Below are 21,322 nucleotides of genomic sequence, written 5' to 3'. Positions count from 1 at the left end.
AGGATAAGCATATTCCGCTCATAATGACATGTTGTCTTGACTCACAGCCAACATCCTAATGATATAGCCCATGTGCATGCAATACAACATCGTAAGATAAGAATGTAAAATAGAAGGGCTTGTTTGTTTCTGCATTCTTCTAGCACAATATCTATAGCTCAGCTAACACCTTTATTGTTCTCCTTCTCTTTTATCTGCTTCTCCCTGCTTTCCCACCGTTTCTCCTGCTTTACTATCACTCTCACCCTGCCATACCATTACCCCATAGTTTTCTCTCCCATACCATTACCCCATAGTTTTCTCTCCCATACCATTACCCCATAGTTTTCTGTCCCATACCATTACCCCATAGTTTTCTCTCCTATACCATTACCCCATAGTTTTCTCTCCTATACCATTACCCTATAGTTTTCTCTCCCAGACCATTACCCCATAGTTTTCTCTCCTATACCATTACCCCATAGTTTTCTCTCCAATACCATTACCTCATAGTGATCCCCCTTCCCTATACCATTGCCTCATAGAGATCACCCTGTCCTATACCATTACCTCATAGAGATCACCCTCTTCTATACCATTACCTCATAGTGAACACCCCCCTTTACCATCACCTCACAGTGATCACCTTTTCCTATACCATTACCCCATAGTTTTCTGTCCCATACCATTACCTCATAGTTTTCTGTCCCATACCATTACCTCATAGTTTTCTCTCCTATACCATTATCCCATAGTTTTCTGTCCCATACCATAACCCCACCGTTTTCTCTCCAATACCATTACCTCATAGTTTTCTGTCCTATACCATTACCCCATAGTTTTCTGTCCTATACCATTACCCCATAGTTTTCTCTCCAATACCATTACCTCATAGTGATCCCCCTTCCCTATACCATTGCCTCATAGAGATCACCCTCTCCTATACCATTACCTCATAGAGATCACCCTCTCCTATACCATTACCTCATAGTGAACACCCCCCCTTTAGCATCACCTCACAGTGATCACCTTTTCCTATACCATTACTTCATAGTGATCACCCTCTCCTATACCATTAACTCATTGTTGAACTCTCCTTCTCCAATACACATTCTACAGCCTGAGGTCAGCATAACCCCTACGCTAGTGCTCTGCTTCACTTAGAGACAGATATACAGTACCAGTGAAAGGTTTGGACACACCTACTCATTCAAGGGTTTTTCTTAATTTTTACTATTTTCTACATTGTAAAATAATAGTGAAGACATCAAAACTATGAAATAACATATATGGAAGCATGTACAGTTGAAGTCGGAAATTTACATACACTTAGGTTGGAGTCATTAAAATTTGTTTTTCGACCGCTCCACAAATTTCTTGTTAACAAGATATAGTTTTGGCAAGTCGGTTAGGACATCTACTTTGTACATGACACAAGTCATTTTTCCAACAATTTACAGACAGATTATTTCACTTATAAATCACTGTATCACAATTCCAGTGGGTCAGAAGTTTACATACACTAAGTTGACTGTGCCTTTAAACAGCTTGGGAAATTCCAGAAAATTATGTCATGGCTTTAGAATCTTCTGATAGGCTAATGAGTCAATTGGAGGTGTACCTGTGGATGTATTTCAAGGCCTACCTTCAAACTCAGTGCCTCTTTGCTTGACATAATTGGGGGGGGGGAGAAATCAGCCAAGACCTCAGAAAAAAAATTGTAGACCTCCACAAGTCTGGTTCGTCTTGGGAGCAATTTCCAAACGCCTGAACGTACCACTTTCATCTGTACAAACAATAGTACGCACGCATAAACACCATGGGACCAGGCAGCCGTCATACCACTCAGGAAGGAGCCGCGTTCTGAGATAAATGTACTTTGGTGCGAAAAGTGCAAATCAATCCCAGAACAACAGCAAAGGACCTTGTGAAGATTCTGGGGGAAACAGGTACAAAAGTATCTATATCCACAGTAAAACAAGACCTATATCAACATAACCTGAAAGGCCACTCAGCAAGGAAGAAGCCACTGCTCAAAAACTGCCATAAACAATCCAGACTATGGTTTGCAACTGCACATGGGGACAAAGATCGTACTTTTTAGAGAAATGTCCTCTGGTCTGATGAAACAAAATAGAACTGTTTGGCCATAATGACCATCGTTATGTTTGGAAGAAAAAGGGGTAGGTTTGCAAGCCGACGAACATCATCCTAACCGTGAAGCATGGAGGTGGCAGCATCATGTTGTGGGCGTGCTTTGCTGCAGGAAGGACTGGTGCACTTCACAAAATAAATGGCATCATGAGGCAGGAAAATTATGTGGATATATTGAAGCAACATCTCAAGGCATCAGTCAGGAAGTTATAGCTTGGTCGCAAATGGGTCTTCCACATGGAAAATGACCCCAAGCATACTTCCAAAGTTGTGGCAAAATGGCTTAAGGACAAAAAAGTCAAGGTATTGGAGTGGCCATCACAAAGCCCTGACTTCAATCCTATAGAAAATGTGTGGGCTGAACTGAAAAAAGCGTGTGCGAGCAAGGAGGCCTACAACTTGACTCAGTTACATCAGCTCTGTCAGGAGGAATGGGCCAAAATTCACCCAAATTATTGTAGGAAGCTTATGGAAGGCTACCCAAAACATTTGACCCAAATCAACAATTTAAAGGCAATGCTACCAAATACTAATTGAGTGTATGTAACCTTCTGACCCACTGGGAATGTGATGAAAGAAATAAAAGCTGAAATAAATCATTCTCTCTACTATTATTCTGACATTTCACATTCTTGACCTAAGACAGGGAATTTGTACTCTGATTAAATGTCCGTAATTGTGAAAAACTGAGTTTAAATTGATTTGGCTAAGGTGTATGTAAACTTCCGACTTCAGCTGTAGTAACCAAACAAGTGTTAAACAAATCAAAATTTATTTTACATTTTAGATTCTTCAAAGTAGCCACCCTTTGCCTTGATGACAGCTTTGCACACTCTTAGCATTCTCTCAATCAGCTTCTCCTGGAATGCTTTTCCAACAGTCTTGAAGGAGTTCCCACATATACTGAGCACTTGTTGGCTGCATTTCCTTCACTCTGTGGTCCAACTCATCCCAAAACATCTCAATTGGGTTGAGGTTGGGGGGTTGTGGAAGCCAGGTATTCAAATGCAGCACTCCATCACTCTAATTGGTCAAATACAGCCTGGAGGTGTGTTGGGTCATTGTCCTGTTGGAAAAGCAAATGATAGTCCCACTACACGCAAACCAGATGGGATGGTGTATTGCTGCAGAATGCTGTGGTAGCCATGCTGGTTAAGTGTGTTGAATTCTAAATAAATCACTGACAGTGTCACCAGCAAAGCACCCCCACACCATCACACCTCCTCCTCCATGCTTCATGGTGGGAACCCCACATGCGGAGATCATCCGTTCACCTACTCTGCGTCTCACAAAGTCATGGCAGTTGGAACCAAAAATCTCCAATTTGGACTCATCAGACCAAAGGACCGATTTACACCAGTCTAATGTCTATTGCTCATGTTTCTTGGCCAAAGCAAATCTCTTCTCCTTATTGGGTCCTTTAAAATCAAATCAAATTTTATTTGTCACATGTGCCGAATACAACAACCTTACAGTGAAATTCTTACTTACAAGCCCCTAACCAACAATGCAGTTTAGTAGTGGTTTCCTTTAGTAGTGGTTTCTTTGCAGCAATTCGACCATGAAGGCCTGATTCACACAGTCTCCTCTGAACAGTTGATGTTGAAATGTGTCTGTAACTTTAACTCTGTGAGGTGCAATCTGAGGTGCAGTAAATTGCCAATTTCTGAGGCTGGTAACTCTTGAACTTATCTTCTACAGCAAGGTAACTCTTGGTCTTCCTTTCCTGTGGCGGTCCTCATAAGATCCAGTTTCATCATAGTGCTTGATGGTTTTTGCAACTGCATTTGAAGAAACTTGAAATGTTCTGCGTTGACTGACCTTCTTTAAGTAATGATGGACCTTAGAGAGCCGTTTTATTTCTCTATTTGGTTAGGTCAGGGTGTGATTTGGGGTGGGCATTCTATGTTGTCTATTTCTTTGTTTTTGGCCGAGTATTGTTCCCAATCAGAGGCAGCTGTCTATCGTTGTCTCTGATTGGGAATCATACTTAGGCAGCCCTTTTTCCCACTTTCTGTTGTGGGATCTTGTTTTTGCACAGTTGCTGTTAGCCCTGCAGAACTTTACATTCGTTTATATTTAGTTGTTTTTTGGTGTCATTTTTAATAAAAGAAAAATGTATGCCTACCACGCTACACCTTGGTCTCCTTCCGACGACAGCCGTAACAAAGAGTGTGCAAAGCTGTCATCAAGGCAAAGGGTGGCAACTTAATTTAACACTTTTTTTTGGTTACTACATGATTCCATATGTTATTTCATAGTTTTGATGTCTTCCCTATTATTCTACAATGTATACAATAGTAAATATAAAGAAAAACCCTTGAATGAGTAAGTGTGTCCAAACTTTTGACTGGTACTATAGGTTTAACTATATGGAAACAGATACAAATGTAGGATCTTAATTTAAGCCAGTTTGCTACAGCTGAAAAATGATCCTGCAGTAATGTGCATTTTTATGTGGATTATATGGACATTTTCCGTAAGGGAAAATCAAGTCTGACGTTTCAAAGTGGAATTTACAAACTTCAGAAGCCTTTTTAAACCTCAAATACACTACACGTATAAACAAGCATTGCATGAAGTTCTCCTACAACAGGGTTATCAAATTAAAATATTTAGGTTTGACTCAAAGGGTATCTTGACCTTACAGTCTGGTAACCTATGTGTATTTGTATAGATATAGAGAAGTTTCACTCCGGGTTTAGCTAACCTCACCATTGTGCTTGAACTTCGTTATGCATGCCCAGTTCAGTTGTATCCATATAAGTTTAACTCCGTGCTATGGAGGGGCAGCAGCATAAAGTGTTTACAGAGCATGTTGCTTCTTGCCTCAGGTGTTGCTCTGTTCTCCAAACCGGTTGAGTGGCAGCCAGCTTCAGGGCCAAGTCTGTCACCATAACCTCTACCAACTACCTCTCTTTCACTGGAAGAATCCCTGGAATGTTTCCATATCAGACACACCCAACCAGGAGCCAGGCGAGGTTCAAGGACACTCTCCCTCCACACGGGTGATTACACCCAAAACACAGCAGTGCAGGCAGGAGCGAATAAGCCAAACTATCACTTATCTCTCCACATTAAAAAGTCCCTTATTAATAACGCCTTGTCACTCATCACATAGTACAGTATATATCATAATAATATATTGGATTTATTTATTTAACCTTTATTTAACAAGGCAAGTCAGTTAAGAACAAATTCTTATTCACAATGACTGCGTACCCCGGCCAAACCCTAACCCGGACGACGCTGGGACAATTGTGCGCCGCCCTATGGGACTCCCAATCATAGCCGGTTGTGATACAGCCTGGAATTGAACCAGGGTCTGTAGTGATGCCTCTAGCACTGAGATGCGCCACTCAGAAGCCCAAAGGTTAGCGCCCGACATGGCGTTAATATCTGAGATTTTATGACAGAAAGGGTAGGGGAGAGAGAAGGGGAAATAGAGGGTGACAGTTTTTTAGATTATTACAGTATTATAGAGCAGTGAGGAGGAGCTCCGTGGACCCTTTCTGTCCAGAAGTAATTTTGCCATTCATTGTAGCCATTGGTGCTCTATAGTTGCTTTTTTCTCAAGTTCTCTTGTGTCAATTAACTTGTGACATTCTTTGATTACTCATTATACTAATGAAGTCAGATTTAATCAATAAATACTATAGTCAGTTTAAAAATGGCTAAGGGTACACAAGACTGTGTTCATATCTGGCTGTGTTGGCTAAATCACTACATATCCCATCGGACCAAGCAGGGAGAGGCTGCCCGTTTTTACAGTTCCAGGACCTGTCAGAAACGTCCAATGATGCCAGTGGATCCCAAAACTGAATTTGGACCCGCGTTAAGTAGCAATGATATTCTTCGCCACCTTTGTCTTACGACACACGAAATAGCATGAACCAGTCATGACTATTCAACAAAACAAATCATTTTCAAGTTTCTTTCCAGCAAATGTCTTAGTTATATGATTGAATAACTAGCAAAGGAGTTATGAAGTTGAGGGTGCAGTTTTTATGACGTTTGGCAATGTGGGATGAAAACTATCATTGTTCAGCCAGTAAAAAACAGGGGAAACAAGCTCGGGACAGGATATAGCTTTTTATGCCCTAATATCAGGAGCTGGTGTTCGATTAAACAATTCAGAGACTGAAACAAATACATCAGATGACAAACATTTAAGTAGAGCGACTCGATATACAAATCCTGAAATCAGCTGTAACTGTTAAAAGTAAAACAAAGCTTAAAACGATGTTTCAGTGAACCTGAATCCAGAAAATTGCACAGCATATTATCCAGTGTTTGACCATGTTAAATTTAACCCTGGGCCGGTGTCTATACCGGTCCACACTTTTGAGTGTTAAATTAACAGTGTGCTTTGTGCTGACAATGTTACACTTTGTTAATGTTAGGCAATGAACACTTTCATTGTTATGCAATAACACCTCATATAGTATTTTTAATATTGCGTTGAACCCCCCTTGCTTACACCAAGAGGTACATTTCTCTTGACAAGGTTGGGTAATGGACATTTACAAAAATATTTACAGGTCTTTATTGCCACATGCTCTTATGTAAGCGCTTATACTGTAAATACTTTAGAACTGGCAGCAGACATGCTAAAACTTTAATGAATATAACCATAGACCACTTAAACTGGTATAACACTTCTTGAAAGTCACACCCCCACTAAGCCACTCCCCCAATATAATTTCCCAGCGTGTCTTGCCAATTCGAGTGAATTGTACAGTTACAACCCATGACTATGTTTATTAGTGACATTAGTGAGACATGCTTGTTGAATTCATTCATTTTCATTCCTGTGGACTTCACAAAGTGAGTTTCTACAGTAGGAAAATGTTATATTTTCTACATTGTAGAATAATAGTGAAGACATCAAAACTATGAAATAACACATGGAATCATGTAGTAACCAAAAAAGAGTTAAACAAATCATTTTTTAAGCACTTGTTGGCTGCTTTTCCTTCACTCTGCGGTCAGACTCACCCCAAACCATCTCAATTGGGTTGAGGCTGTGTGATTGTGGAGGCCAGGTCATCTGATGCAGCACTCCATCACTCCCCTTCTTGGTCAAATAACCCTTACACAGCCTGGAGGTGTGTTTTGAGTCATTGTCTTGTTGAAAAACAAATGAAAGTCACACTAAGCACAAACCGGATGGGATGGCGTATCACTGCAGAATGCTGTGTTAGCCATGCTGGTTAAGTGTGCCTTGAATTTTAAATAAATCACTGACAGTGTCACCAGCAAAGCACCCCCACACCATCACACCTCCTCCTCCATGCTTCATAGTGGGAACGCAAAATGCGGAGATCATCCGTTCACCTACTCTGCGTCTCACAAAGACACGGCGGTCGGAACCAAAAATCGCAAATTTGGACTAATCAGACCAAAGGACAGATTTCCACCGGTCTAATGTCCATTGCTCGTGTTTGTTGGCCCAAGCAAGTCTCTTCTTATTGACGTCCTTTAGTAGTGGTTTCTTTGCAGAAATTTGACCATGAAGGTCTGATTCACGTACTCCTCTGAGCAGTTGATGTTGATATGTGTCTGTAACTTGTGTCTAACTAACTATGTGAAGTGCAATCTGAGGTGCAGTTAATTGACCATTTCTGAGGCTGGTAACTCTAATGAACTTATCCTCTGCAGCAGAGGTAACTCTGGGTCTTCCTTTCCTGTGGCGGTCTTCATGAGATCCAGTTTCATCATAGCGCTTGATGGTTTTTGTGACTGCATTTGAAGAAACGTTCAAAGTTCTTGTCATTTTCTGTATTGACTGACCTTCATGTCTTAAAGTAATGATGGACTGTCGTTTCTCTTTGCTTATATGTGCGGTTCTTGCCTTAATATGGACTTGGTCTTTTACCAAATAGGGCTATCTTCTGTATACCACCCCTACCTTGTCACAACACAACTGATTGGCTCAAATGCATTAAAAAGGAAATAAGTTTCACAAATGAATGCTTAACAAGGCACACCTGTTAATTGAAAACCATTCCAGGTGACTACCTCGTGAAGCTGTTTGAGAGAATGCCAAGAGTGTGCAAAGCTGTCATCAAGGCAAAGGGTGGCTACTTTGAATAATCTAAAATATAACACTATTACTACATCATTCCATATGTGTTATTTCATAGTTTTGATGTCTTCACTGTTATTCTACAATATAGAAAAAAAAGGTTTTAAGTAAAGAAAAACCCTGCAATGAGTAGGTGTGTCCAAACTTTTGACTGGTACTGTGTGTATATACAGTTGAAGTCAGAGGTTTACATACACCTTAACCAAATACATTTAAACTCAGTTTTTCACAATTACTGACATTTAATCCTCGTAAAAATTCCCAGTCTTAGGTCAGTTAGGATCACCACTTCATTTTTAGAATGTGAAATGTCAGAATAATAGTAGAGACAACTATTTATTTCAGCTTTTATTTCTGTCATCACATTCCGAATGGATCAGAAGTTTACATACACTCAATTAGTATTTGGTAGCATTGCCTTTTGTAAAGGAGTGTGTAACTGGCTGCAGGGAAGTCAGGCGCAGGAGAGCAGAAATGGGAAGCAAACGGAGCCCTTTTTTGAGGCGAACAAAACACGGTACATAGAAAACTAAACACACACGGGTTACAATAACCCGCCGCTAACCAGCCTGGAGTACACATACATTTACATATAGCAATTCCACACACAGACATGGGGAGAAACAGAGGGTTATATGCACGACGAGTAATGAGGGAATGCAAACCAGGTGTGCGGGAAAACAAGACAAAACAAATGGAAAATCAAATCAAATCAAATTTATATATATAGCCCTTCGTACATCAGCTGATATCTCAAAGTGCTGTACAGAAACCCAGCCTAAAACCCCAAACATCAAGCAATGCAGGTGTAGAAGCACAGTGGCTAGGAAAAACTCCCTAGAAAGGCCAAAACCTAGGAAGAAACCTAGAGAGGAATCAGGCTATGAGGGGTGGCCAGTCCTCTTCTGGCTGTGCCAGGTGGAGATTATAACAGAACATGGCCAAGGTGTTCAAATGTTCATAAATGTTCATTGACCAGCATGGTCAAATAATAATCACAGGCAGAACAGTTGAAACTGGAGCAGCAGCACGGCCAGGTGGACTGGGGACAGCAAGGAGTCATCATGTCAGGTAGTCCTGGGGCATGGTCCTAGGGCTCAGGTCCTCGAGAGAGAGAAAGAAAGAGAGAAAGAGAGAATTAGAGAGCACATGTGGGGTGGCCAGTCCTCTTCTGACTGTGCCGGGTGGAGATTATAACAGAACATGGCCAAGATGTTCAAATGTTCATAAATGACCAGCATGGTCGAATAATAATAAAATAATAAAATGAAAGGTGGATCGGCGATGGCTAGAAGACCGGTGACGTCGACCGCCGAACGCCGCCCGAACAAGGAGAGGGACAGAGGGACAGAAGTCGTGGCACCTTTAAATTGTTTAACTTGGGTCAAACATTTCGGGTAGCCTTCCACAACTGTGTGTATGTATATATAAACTCAGCAAAAAAAGAAATGTCCCTTTTTCAGGACCCTGTCTTTCAAAGATAATTCGTAAAAATCCAAAGAACATCGCAGATCTTCATTGTAAAGGGTTTAAACACTGTTTCCCATGCTTGTTCAATGAACCATAAACAATTAAGGAACATGCACCTATGGAACGGTCGTTAAGACACTAACAGCTTACAGATGGTAGGCAATTAAGGTCACAGTTATGAAAACTTAGGACACTAAAGATGCCTTTCTACTGACTCTGAAAACACCAGAAGAAAGGTGTCCAGGGTCCCTGCTCACCTGCGTGAACGTGCCTTAGGCATGCTGCAAGGAAGCATGAGGACTGCAGATGTGGCCAGGGCAATAACTTGCTATGTCCGTCCTGTGAGACGCCTAAGACAGCGCTACAGGGAGACAGGACGGACAGCTGATCATCCTCGCAGTGGCAGACCTCATGTAACAACACCTGCACAGGATCGGTACATCCGAACATCAACCCTGTGGGACAGGTACCGGATGGCAACAACAACTGCCCAAGTTACGCCAGGAACGCACAATCCCTCCATTAGTGCTCAGACTGTTTGCAATAGGCTGAGAGAGGCTGGACTGAGGGCTTGTAGGCCTGTTGTAAGGCAGGTCCTCACCAGACATCACCGGCAACAACGTCGCCTATGGGCACAAACCCACCGTCGCTGAACCAGACAGGACTGTCAAAAAGTGCTCTGCACTGATGAGTCGCGGTTTTGTCTCACCAGGGGTGATGGTCGGATCCGCGTTTATCGTTACCCCCGAGGCCTGTACTCTGGAGCGGGATCGATTTGGAGGTGGAGGGTCCGTCATGGTCTGGGGCGGTGTGTCACAGCATCATCGGACTGAGCTTGTTGTCATTGCAGGCAATCTCAACGCTGAGTGTTACAGGGAAGACATCCTCCTCCCTCATGTGGTACCCTTCCTGCAGGCTCATCCTGACATGACCCTCCAGCATGACAATGCCACCAGCAATGCTGCTCATTCTGTGCATGATTAACTGCAAGACAGGAATGTCAGTGTTCTGCCAAGACCAGCAAAGAGCCCGGATCTCAATCCGATTGAGCACGTCTGGGACCTGTTGGATCGGAGGGTGAGGGCTAGAGCCATTCCCCCCAGAAATGTCCGGGAACTTGCAGGTGCCTTGGTGGAAGAGTGGGGTAACATCTCACAGCAAGAACTGTGAGAGGAGGAGATGCACTGCAGTACTTAATGCAGCTGGTGGCCACACCAGATACTGACTGTTACTTTTGATTTTGACACCCCCTTTGTTCAGGGACACATTATTCCATTTCTGTTAGTCACATGTCTGTGGAACTTGTTCAATTCTTATGTTCATACCAATATTTACACCTGTTAAGTTTGCTAAAAATAAACGCAGTTGACAGTGAGAAGATGTTTATTTTTTTGCTGAGTTTATATATATATATATATATATAAATATATATATATATATATATATATAAAACGTTTAACCACAATACGTTACATATTTTATAATGCCTTACTTTGATTGCCATGTTTTACCACAACACAGTGGTGTTAGGGACCTACAGGTTTACAGGCCACATCAGACCTTCAAGTCACATTGCGCTGGCTTGCAAAGTGACATATAATTCCTATTGGAATCCTGCCAGAGTTAAGACTTCCAACCATTGGGATATGTATACACTGGCAACCTGCATTCAGAATAAATGTCAGGGTTAGGAACATTGATAATGGATACTACCTAAAAAAACATTTCAGTAAAAGGTTGAATAAATCTAAGGGGGAGTGGTAATTACCCGATTCTCATTTGCACTCAAACATATCAGTGTGTGTGCGTGCTTTACGTGTGAACATAAACCTAACCAGCTGAAAACCATAGCTTCCTATTGGCTCAGTCTCCCCTTTGGAATCTGGCCTGACTGGCTGCTGTGCGGTTCCACCACACCTACCATGGTTTGACATTTGATATGGAGGAAGAGATCAGACAGAGAACACTATCTTCTCTCAATCTACTGGCAGTGAAACCAGGCAAAACCAGACTGAAACTCTGATCAGATCAGGCCAAAAACATAAACATCCCATTTCTAGATTTGTGAATTAGCCAAGATATTACATCAAGGGATATCTGAGACTCTTTCTACAGCCCATTCTTTTTCTCTGACGTTTTCAACGTAAAATGATTATTATTATTTTTTTATTTCATCTTTATTTAACCAGGTAGGCTAGTTGAGAACAAGTTCTCATTTACAACTGCGACCTGGCCAAGATAAAGCAAAGCAGTGCGACACAAACAACAACACAGAGTTACACATGGAATAAACAAACAAACAGTCAATAATACAATAGAGAAAGTCTATGTGCAGTATGTGCAAATGAGGTAGGATAAGGGGGGGAAGCAATAAATAGGCCATAGTGGTGAAATTATTAAAGCATGGCAAATTATACACTTGGGTGGTAGATGTGCAGAAGATGTGCAAGTAGCGATACTGGGGTGCAAAGGAGCAAAATAAAATAAATAACAATATGGTGATGAGGTAGTTGGATGGGCTATTTACAGATGGGCTATGTACAGGTGCCGTGATCTGTGAGCTGCTCTGACAGCTGGTGCTTAAAGCTAGTGAGGGAGATATGAGTCTCCAGCTACAGTGAGTTTTGCAGTTCGTTCCAGTCATTGTCAGCAGAGAACTGGAAGGAAAGGTGGCCGAAGGAGGAATTGGCTTTGGGGGTGACCAGTGAAATATACCTGCTGGAGCGCGTGCTGCGGGTGGGTGCCTCTATGGTGACCAGTGAGCTGAGATAAGGCAGGGCTTTATCTAGCAAAGACTTATAGATGACCTGGAGCCGGTGGGTTTGGCGACAGATATGAAGCGAGGGCCAGCCAATGAGAGCATACAGGTCGCAGTGTTGGGTAGTATATGGGGCTTTGGTGACAAAACGGATGGCACTGTGATAGACCGCATCCAATTTGCTGAGTATAGTGTTGGAGGCTATTTTGTAAATGACATCGCCTAAGTCAAGGATTGGTAGGTTAGTCAGTTTTACTCGGGTATGTTTGGCAGCATGGGTGAAGGATGCTTTGTTGCGAAATAGGACGCCGATTCTAGATGTAATTTTGGATTGGAGATGCTTCATGTGAGTCTGGAAGGAGAGTTTACAGTCTAACCAGACACCTAGGTATTTGTCGTTGTCCACATATTCTAAGTCAGAACCGTCCAGAGTAGTGATGCTGGACGGGTAGGTAGGTGTGGGCAGCGATCTGTTGAAGAGCATGCATTTAGTTTTGCTTGCATTTAAGAGCAGTTGGAGGCCATGGAAGGAGAGTTGTATGGCATTGAAGCTCGTCTGGATGTTAGTTAACACAGCGTTAAAGAAGGGCCAGAAGTATACAGAATGGTGTCGTCTGCATAGAGGTGGATCAGAGAATCACCAGCAGCAAGAGCAACATCATTGATGTATACAGAGAAAAGAGTCGGCCCGAGGATTGAACCCTGTGGCACCCCCATAGAGACTGCCAGAGGTCTGGACAACAGGCCCTCCGATTTGACACACTGAACTCTGTCTGAGAAGTAGTTGGTGAACCAGGCGAGGCAGTCATTTGAGAAACCAAGGCTGTTGAGTCTGTCGATAAGAATGTGGTGATTGACAGAGTCGAAAGCCTTGGCCAGGTCGATGAATACAGCTGCACAATATTGTATCTTATCAATGGCGGTTATGATATAATTTAGGACCTTGAGCGTGGCTGAGGTGCACCCATGACCAGCTCGGAAACCATATTGCATAGCGGAGAAGGTACGGTGGGATTCTTAATGGTCGGTGATCTGTTTGTTAACTTTTCTTTCGAAGACCTTAGAAAGGCAGGATAGGATAGATATAGGTCTGTAGCAGTTTGGGTCTAGAGTGTCTGCCCCTTTGAAGATGGGGATGACCGCGGCAGCTATTAAGCTATTGCCTACAATAGACGGGCCCTATCTATTGATTGTCCTGATATAGGACAGCCAGACATTATGAGGCACCAGGATCCAGTCGCTGAACCAACCCTATCTCTGAGTGGATGAAGTGGAAACTGAGCCAGTGTTGTGAGAGCATGATGGCGGCGGCTCATTCTAATATTTTGCAGTGTGGTTTGCTCACAGCTCTTTTTGTGCAACTGTGAGTGAGAGAGTCATTCCAGTTCATCTAATCTGTTGTGTTTTGTCTTTACATATTAAATATGGCTACGGTTAGTTATGGTCTTTTGAAAGACTCCTTTAAGGCCTTGTGTCAGTTGAGGACTGTTGACAAAATCAGTGGTTCTCAATTCTCTCCTCAGGGACCCACAGCTGTTCCAGGGCTAGCACACCTCATTCAACTTGTGAATTAACACCTATGGAATTTTAATATCGCTACCAGAAGAAAAACCCTGTTTCCTCAAAATGTTCTTTGTAGAACCTTTGAGATTAAGAACGGTTCATTATAGAACCATTCTCAATAATGGTTCTATGAAGAACCATAAAAAAGGCTTATAGCACAAAAAAGGGTCATGGCTAGAAGGGATACAACTGTTGTCAAATTAGAGTAAATGTTTTTTAAGGGCTAGAGCCCTGCACAGGCATGAATTTTAAGGCCGAGCCCTACCCATGCCCGTGACGCTCAGGCCCTACCCTACCCAAGCCAAATTGCTTCTGCTAAATTTGAGTAAATCCGTTAACTGCTCCTCTCTGTCTCACTTGATCGCTCCCTGCGCACGGTCAGCTCACTCTGCATGCACTCTGCTTTGTCTGAGTACTATTAATTTGATTCCAATGGAGTTTCCCATCTCTTCAAAAGTATCTCTGGCTCTGCTCAACGACCAAAGAGACATGAGAGAGCAGTAAGCTACTTTTGGTCACTCTAAGCAAATGGCTCAGCTTCAAAATGATAGTGATCAATTTGGTGATACCTGAGCACTACCCGTACTTTAGTTATTGATGAAAAACAGGCTATACCCGGTCCTAACCCGATGTATAACGTCGGGGCTCGTCGAGCTCGGATCGGGTAGCAGAGTTCTGTTAGAGGCCCTCTGGCCGCAGAGACAACATTTTGCGGTTTTAAAGCATGCAATTCTACATAGTTTGGGGGCGGAAAGAACATTTAAAAAAAAGTTTCCTACAATTCTATTCATTTTGTCATGGGGCTGAGAGAATAATTGCATTTTCAAAGCTAATTTCCTGCAATTCTACACATTTTCCCATTGAGCTGAGAGAAAATGTACCATTCTACACATTTTGCAGTGGCTCATGCTGTGTTCTTATGTGATCTGAGTGACATTATAGCAAAATCAATTGCGGCCCCATGCCATGCCATTTTTTGCATTATAGATTCTCCCTGACTGTCTAGTTTTTATTTTGGTGAGTTGTAGTTCCCCAAAATGTACCTATTAAATAATATATTGTTCTATTATCTTTTCTACATGCTTTATATCTAGTTTTAGTCATTTCAGTTTACACTGAAAACGTTTTACCATACCGAAAATTATATGATTAAATTTGGTTTTTTGGGGCAAGGAACAGTTGCATGTGTTGTATTGTAGGAAACCGACTTTCGGGTAATTGATTCAATGATTGTAGGTGTCTCTCTCTTTTGCTTGTGATAGATTGATGTGTAAGATTGAACTTTTTCCCTCTCTTTTTCCTCAGGTGGTAGAAGAGGACAGTGTGGAGGAGAGGGTGGTGGAGAGGGTGATAGAGAACGTGTCTCAGGTGAAGATGAAGTGCAAGGTGAGGGAGGTACAACCACTGGTGAAGATGGACACGCGTTTCTTTGGAGAGCTGCTGGCGGAGGTTTATAGGAAGAACTGTGACATCCACACGTGCATCTCAGAACACGTGGCCAAGATACGCGGACGGTGGGTTTAGGTTTTTCAACATAAAGCCTTATTAATGTGTATGGCTTATAGCTTTGGTATAGCTTTGTTTATCCTCCAGCACCAACCATAAAACATAACATACTAAGAAAAACAATAAGGAAGCAAGACAGAAACCAAAGGGAGAAAGTACTGTAACTCCATCTCCTTCTAAACTGTAGGGGTAGTTTCGGGTGCTGGTTGAGTATTTAAATAATCAGTGTTAGCTCTGGCTCTCCTCACCTCAGTTTCACACTTGGTTCTGAATGTCACCATTGCTCTAATTCAATTTGTCATGCTAGATCATAAAATACTGTATGAGATTTGTCAGGTTAGGTCATAAAATACTGGATGAGGTTTGAGGCGCAGGCACTGCTACTCTGTAACCCATAGAGACTACAGTATTGGTGGAATATAATGCTCCTGGGGCCATTAAAGAACATGCTCTAGTAGTCAGAGTCAACACATTTTACATAAACGTTCTAGACTCACTAGCTAGGCCATGTAATATGTACAGTAACGCTGTGGAATGCACAACTCCCTAATGTTTCTGGGGATAATCTGCTCAGCAACAATGTTTCCCAAGGAGTCCATTAATTACAACCGTCAGTCAGACCTCTCTCTTTCTCTAGACTCATAGTACCTGTGATTCACTGAGCAAACACACCCCTCTGTTTCCCTGTCCTGCATCCATGTGAACCTGTGTAGAGACACAGCAATGATTTATAGACCAGTCTGATTAGAATTAGACTAAGTGTGTGCGTGCGCGTGTGTGTGTGTGTGCGTGCCTCATGACCTGTCATGTTCTTCAGTGTTTACCTTTCCATCTCTCTCCCAGGAAACACCTCCTGGACCCCAGCAACGACTACAAGGTACAGCAGGGAGGGAGAGGCGGCTACCATGATGGTTTTACACAGTACATCATATAAGTCTTGTACCGTCCGGTTTAAACAGTTACAGTGCATTCTGAAAGTATTCAGACCACGTTACAGCCTTATTCTCTCATCAATCTACAAACAATACCCCATAATGACAAAGTAAAAACAGGTTTAGAGTTTTGGTGTGCAAATGTATAAAAAAAATATTTTAAAAATAAATATGACATTTACATAAGTATTCACAACCTTTACTCAGTACATTGTTGAAGCACCTTTAGCAGCGATTTCAGCCTTGAGTCTTCTTGGCTGTGATGCTACAAGCGTGGCACACCTGTATTTGGGGAGTTTTTCCCATTCTCTGCAGATCCTCTCAAGCTCTGTCAGAAACATCCCCACAGCATGATGCTGCCACCACCATAGGGATGGTGGCAGATTTCCTCCAGACGTGACGCTTGGCATTCAGGCCAAAGAGTTCCATCTTGGTTTCATCAGACCAGAGAATCTTGTTTCTCATGGTCTGAGAGTCCTTTAGGTGCCCTTTCGGGAAACTAGAAGTGGGCTGTCATGCCTTTTACTGAGGAGTGGCTTCCTTTGGCCACTCTACCGTAAAGGCCTGATTGGTGGAGTGCTGCAGAGATGGTTGTCCTTCTGGAATGTTCTCCCATCTCCACAGAGGAACTCTGGAGCTCTGTCAGAGCGACCATCGGGTTCTTGGTCACCTCGCTGACCAAGGCCCTTCTCCCCCGATTGCTCAGTTTGGCCGGGCGGCTAGCGCTAAGAGTCTTGGTGGCTCTAAACTTCTCCCTTTTAAGAATGATGGAGGTCAACTGAGTCTTATAGCAAAGGGTCTGAATACTTATGTAAATAAGGTATTTCTGTTTCTTTAATGATTTTAAATGTGCTATTATGCTGTGTTATGTGTAGATTGAGGAGGATAAATATTTATTTGATCCATTTCAAATAAGCCTGTAACGTAACAAAATTTGTAAAAGAGGGAAGGAGTCTGAATACTTTTTGAATGCAGTAGGGAAAAGCACAATGGTTTTGTTAGTAACTTCATTTTCTCACGAGGCGCTCAAAGTGCTCTTTAGAAGATGGTAACCATTCGAAACATGAAAGACTAAACGTGTGTGTGTGTATTTGTCCAGATGGAGAGAGAGGACATCGAGGACTTGATCCCCAAAGGAGCATCTGAACTGACCAAACAGCAGATCCGTTACCTGCTGCAGGTAACACCTGTTTCTATTGGCTGTTTAACAGTGTTCTCCCAGAACATTCCCTCGCTGTGTTTCCCTCTATTAATCACTCTCTCCTGTCACTCTTGTTTTTCTCACATATCTTCTCTGACCTTCTCCCCCTCTCTCTCCTGCTCTCTCAGACCCGTATGACAGCTGACAAGACAATGCGTCTCCTGCTGACCACCTTCAGCAGCCTGAGGGAGGAGCTGATCCACATGTCAGAGGACCTGAGGGTAAGACCTGGGCAGTGGGCCCCTAAAGTAGCCTCTAATGGCTCTTTTCTAAACTGTCCCATTGAAATATACATGTAGGTAGTCTTACAGAGTATTACTGCGTCTGTCTCTGTTAATGATTTATAAATGCACTAGAATCGGTGGTTCCCATCCTTTTTCGGTTACTGTACCACCAACTGTTTTTTGCTCTACCCGGAGTACCCCTGAAGTTCCCCGTCACAGGGTATTTTACCAGTAAGCCTATGGTGTCATGGGTCTTTTCAAGTACCCCCTATGGATAGGCCACGTATCCCCAGAGGTACCCCTGGTTTGGAACCACTGCGCTAGATGACTGACAGGGGACACTGTTACTTTTAAATTAAATTCTGTGAGCTAAACATTAAAATGTACAAATGTATAAAACCATTTTCCTTAAAGTATAACTTTTTTGAAAGTACTAATGTTACTATCTTCACGACAACAAAAAACACGTTGGTCTCTGTTCTCCCAGCGTCTGGAGAGTGAGAAGGAGACCCTGGAGAGAGACTTAAGCTTCAAGGCTGACCAGGCTGAGCAGTATGACCGCCTCCTAGAGGCTGTACGAGAGAACAACAGACAGCTACAGGTGTGTGTTGGGGGTTTGTTTGTGTGTGTCTTCCACTGTGTGTTGCTTGTGTGGGTTTGCCTGTGTGTACACCTCCTCTGCACTGTATGTTAGTGCAATGTGTGTATACAGTATATGTGTGAGCAACTGGGATATGTTTCGTATTGCGTCAGATAACAATATTGACGAATACGCTGATTCGGTGTGCGAGTTCATTAGAACATGCGTTGAAGATGTTGTTCCCATAGCAACGATTAAAACATTCCCTAACCAGAAACCGTGGATTGATGGTAGCATTCGCGTGAAACTGAAAGCGCGAACCACTGCTTTTAATCAGGGCAAGGTGTCTGGTAACATGACCGAATACAAATAGTGCAGCTATTCCCTCCGCAAGGCTATCAAACAAGCTAAGCGTCAGTACAGAGACAAAGTAGAATCTCAATTCAACGGCTCAGACACAAGAGGCATGTGGCAGGGTCTACAGTCAATCACGGACTACAGGAAGAAATCCAGCCCAGTCACGGACCAGGATGTCTTGCTCCCAGGCAGACTAAATAACTTTTTGCCCGCTTTGAGGACAATACAGTGCCACTGACACGGCCTGCAACGAAAACATGCGGTCTCTCCTTCACTGCAGCCGAGGTGAGTAAGACATTTAAACGTGTTAACCCTCGCAAGGCTGCAGGCCCAGACGGCATCCCCAGCCGCGCCCTCAGAGCATGCGCAGACCAGCTGGCCGGTGTGTTTACGGACATATTCAATCAATCACTATACCAGTCTGCTGTTCCCACATGCTTCAAGAGGGCCACCATTGTTCCTGTTCCCAAGAAAGCTAAGGTAACTGAGCTAAACGACTACCGCCCCGTAGCACTCACTTCCGTCATCATGAAGTGCTTTGAGACTAGTCAAGGACCATATCACCTCCACCCTACCTGACACCCTAGACCCACTCCAATTTGCTTACCGCCCAAATAGGTCCACAGACGATGCAATCTCAACCACACTGCACACTGCCCTAACCCATCTGGACAAGAGGAATACCTATGTGAGAATGCTGTTCATTGACTACAGCTCGGCATTCAACACCATAGTACCCTCCAAGCTCGTCATCAAGCTCGAGACCCTGGGTCTCGACCCCGCCCTGTGCAACTGGGTACTGGACTTCCTGACGGGCTGCCCCCAGGTGGTGAGGGTAGGCAACAACATCTCCTCCCCGCTGATCCTCAACACTGGGGCCCCACAAGGGTGCGTTCTGAGCCCTCTCCTGTACTCCCTGTTCACCCACGACTGCGTGGCCACGCACGCCTCCAACTCAATCATCAAGTTTGCGGACGACACAACAGTGGTAGGCTTGATTACCAACAACGACGAGACGGCCTACAGGGAGGAGGTGAGGGCCCTCGGAGTGTGGTGTCAGGAAAATAACCTCACACTCAACGTCAACAAAACTAAGGAGATGATTGTGGACTTCAGGAAACAGCAGAGGGAACACCCCCTATCCACATCAATGGAACAGTAGTGGAGAGGGTAGCAAGTTTTAAGTTCCTCGGCATACACATCACAGACAAACTGAATTGGTCCACTCACACAGACAGCATCGTGAAGAAGGCGCAGCAGTGCCTCTTCAACCTCAGGAGGCTGAAGAAATTCGGCTTGTCACCAAAAGCACCAGAAGCAAACTTCTACAGATGCACAATCGAGAGCATCCTGGCGGGCTGTATCACCGCCTGGTACGGCAACTGCTCCGCCCTCAACCGTAAGGCTCTCCAGAGGGTAGTGAGGTCTGCACAACGCATCACCGGGGGCAAACTACCTGCCCTCCAGGACACCTACACCACCCGATGTTACAGGAAGGCCATAAAGATCATCAAGGACATAAACCACCCGAGCCACTGCCTGTTCACCCCGCTATCATCCAGAAGGCGAGGTCAGTACAGGTGCATCAAAGCTGGGACCGAGAGACTGAAAAACAGCTTCTATCTCAAGGCCATCAGACTGTTAAACAGCCACCACTAACATTGAGTGGCTGCTGCCAACACACTGACACTGACTCAACTCCAGCCACTTTAATAATGGGAATTGATGGGAAATGATGTAAATATATCACTAGCCACTTTAAACAATGCTACCTTATATAATGTTACTTACCCTACATTATTCATCTCATATGCATACGTATATACTGTACTCTATATCATCGACTGTATCCTTATGTAATACATGTATCACTAGCCACTTTAACTATGCCACTTTGTTTACATACTCATCTCATATGTATATACTGTACTCGATACCATCTACTGTATCTTGCCTATGCTGCTCTGTACCATCACTCATTCATATATCCTTATGTACATATTCTTTATCCCCTTACACTGTGTATAAGACAGTAGTTTTGGAATTGTTAGTTAGATTACTTGTTGGTTATTACTGCATTGTCGGAACTAGAAGCACAAGCATTTCGCTACACTCGCATTAACATCTGCTAACCATGTGTATGTGACAAATAAAATTTGATTTGATTTGATTTGAACTCTGTCCATCCATCCATATAGATATCTCTGAAGGAGAGCAGCTCCTGCCAGCGGACCCTGGAGACTCAGATCCTGAGCAGCCACAGTACAGACTCAGGCAGGGAGTTCCGCATCAGAGAACTGGAGGGCAGCTACCGAGCCCTGGAGAAGGAGAAGGAGATGCTCAAACAGAAGGTACTCTAACTTTACTCTCCATCTCTGACTCTAACCCATCTCACTTCAGAGCTAGAATAAACTCTCACCAATTCTTCCTGCCCATGATTACTTAACTATAGTTTCTGGCTGTAGAATTATTCTCATAGAACCAACTTCCTTAACTAACTTGTCTCTCTC

General features: G+C 43.3%; 1 protein-coding gene across 3 annotated transcripts in view; it reads left to right on the top strand.

Moving 5' to 3' along the window:
- The window catches only part of LOC112257782 (protein POF1B), a 36,169-nt gene that overhangs the window by 10,805 nt on the left and 4,042 nt on the right, over nucleotides 1–21,322 (top strand). For all 3 annotated transcript variants that reach the window (XM_042326791.1, XM_024431618.2, XM_024431617.2), the window contains exons 3-8: nucleotides 15,318–15,526; nucleotides 16,362–16,395; nucleotides 17,550–17,630; nucleotides 17,780–17,872; nucleotides 18,363–18,476; nucleotides 21,011–21,163. In XM_042326791.1, the coding sequence (XP_042182725.1) occupies nucleotides 15,318–15,526; nucleotides 16,362–16,395; nucleotides 17,550–17,630; nucleotides 17,780–17,872; nucleotides 18,363–18,476; nucleotides 21,011–21,163 (684 nt within the window). The remainder of the gene's footprint in view (nucleotides 1–15,317; nucleotides 15,527–16,361; nucleotides 16,396–17,549; nucleotides 17,631–17,779; nucleotides 17,873–18,362; nucleotides 18,477–21,010; nucleotides 21,164–21,322) is intronic.

The sequence above is a fragment of the Oncorhynchus tshawytscha genome, linkage group LG09 (genome assembly GCF_018296145.1).
Source record: "Oncorhynchus tshawytscha isolate Ot180627B linkage group LG09, Otsh_v2.0, whole genome shotgun sequence".
NCBI lineage: Eukaryota > Metazoa > Chordata > Actinopteri > Salmoniformes > Salmonidae > Oncorhynchus > Oncorhynchus tshawytscha.
The sequence above is the reverse complement of the archived record's forward strand: the minus strand, read 5'-3'. Positions and strand labels throughout refer to the sequence as shown.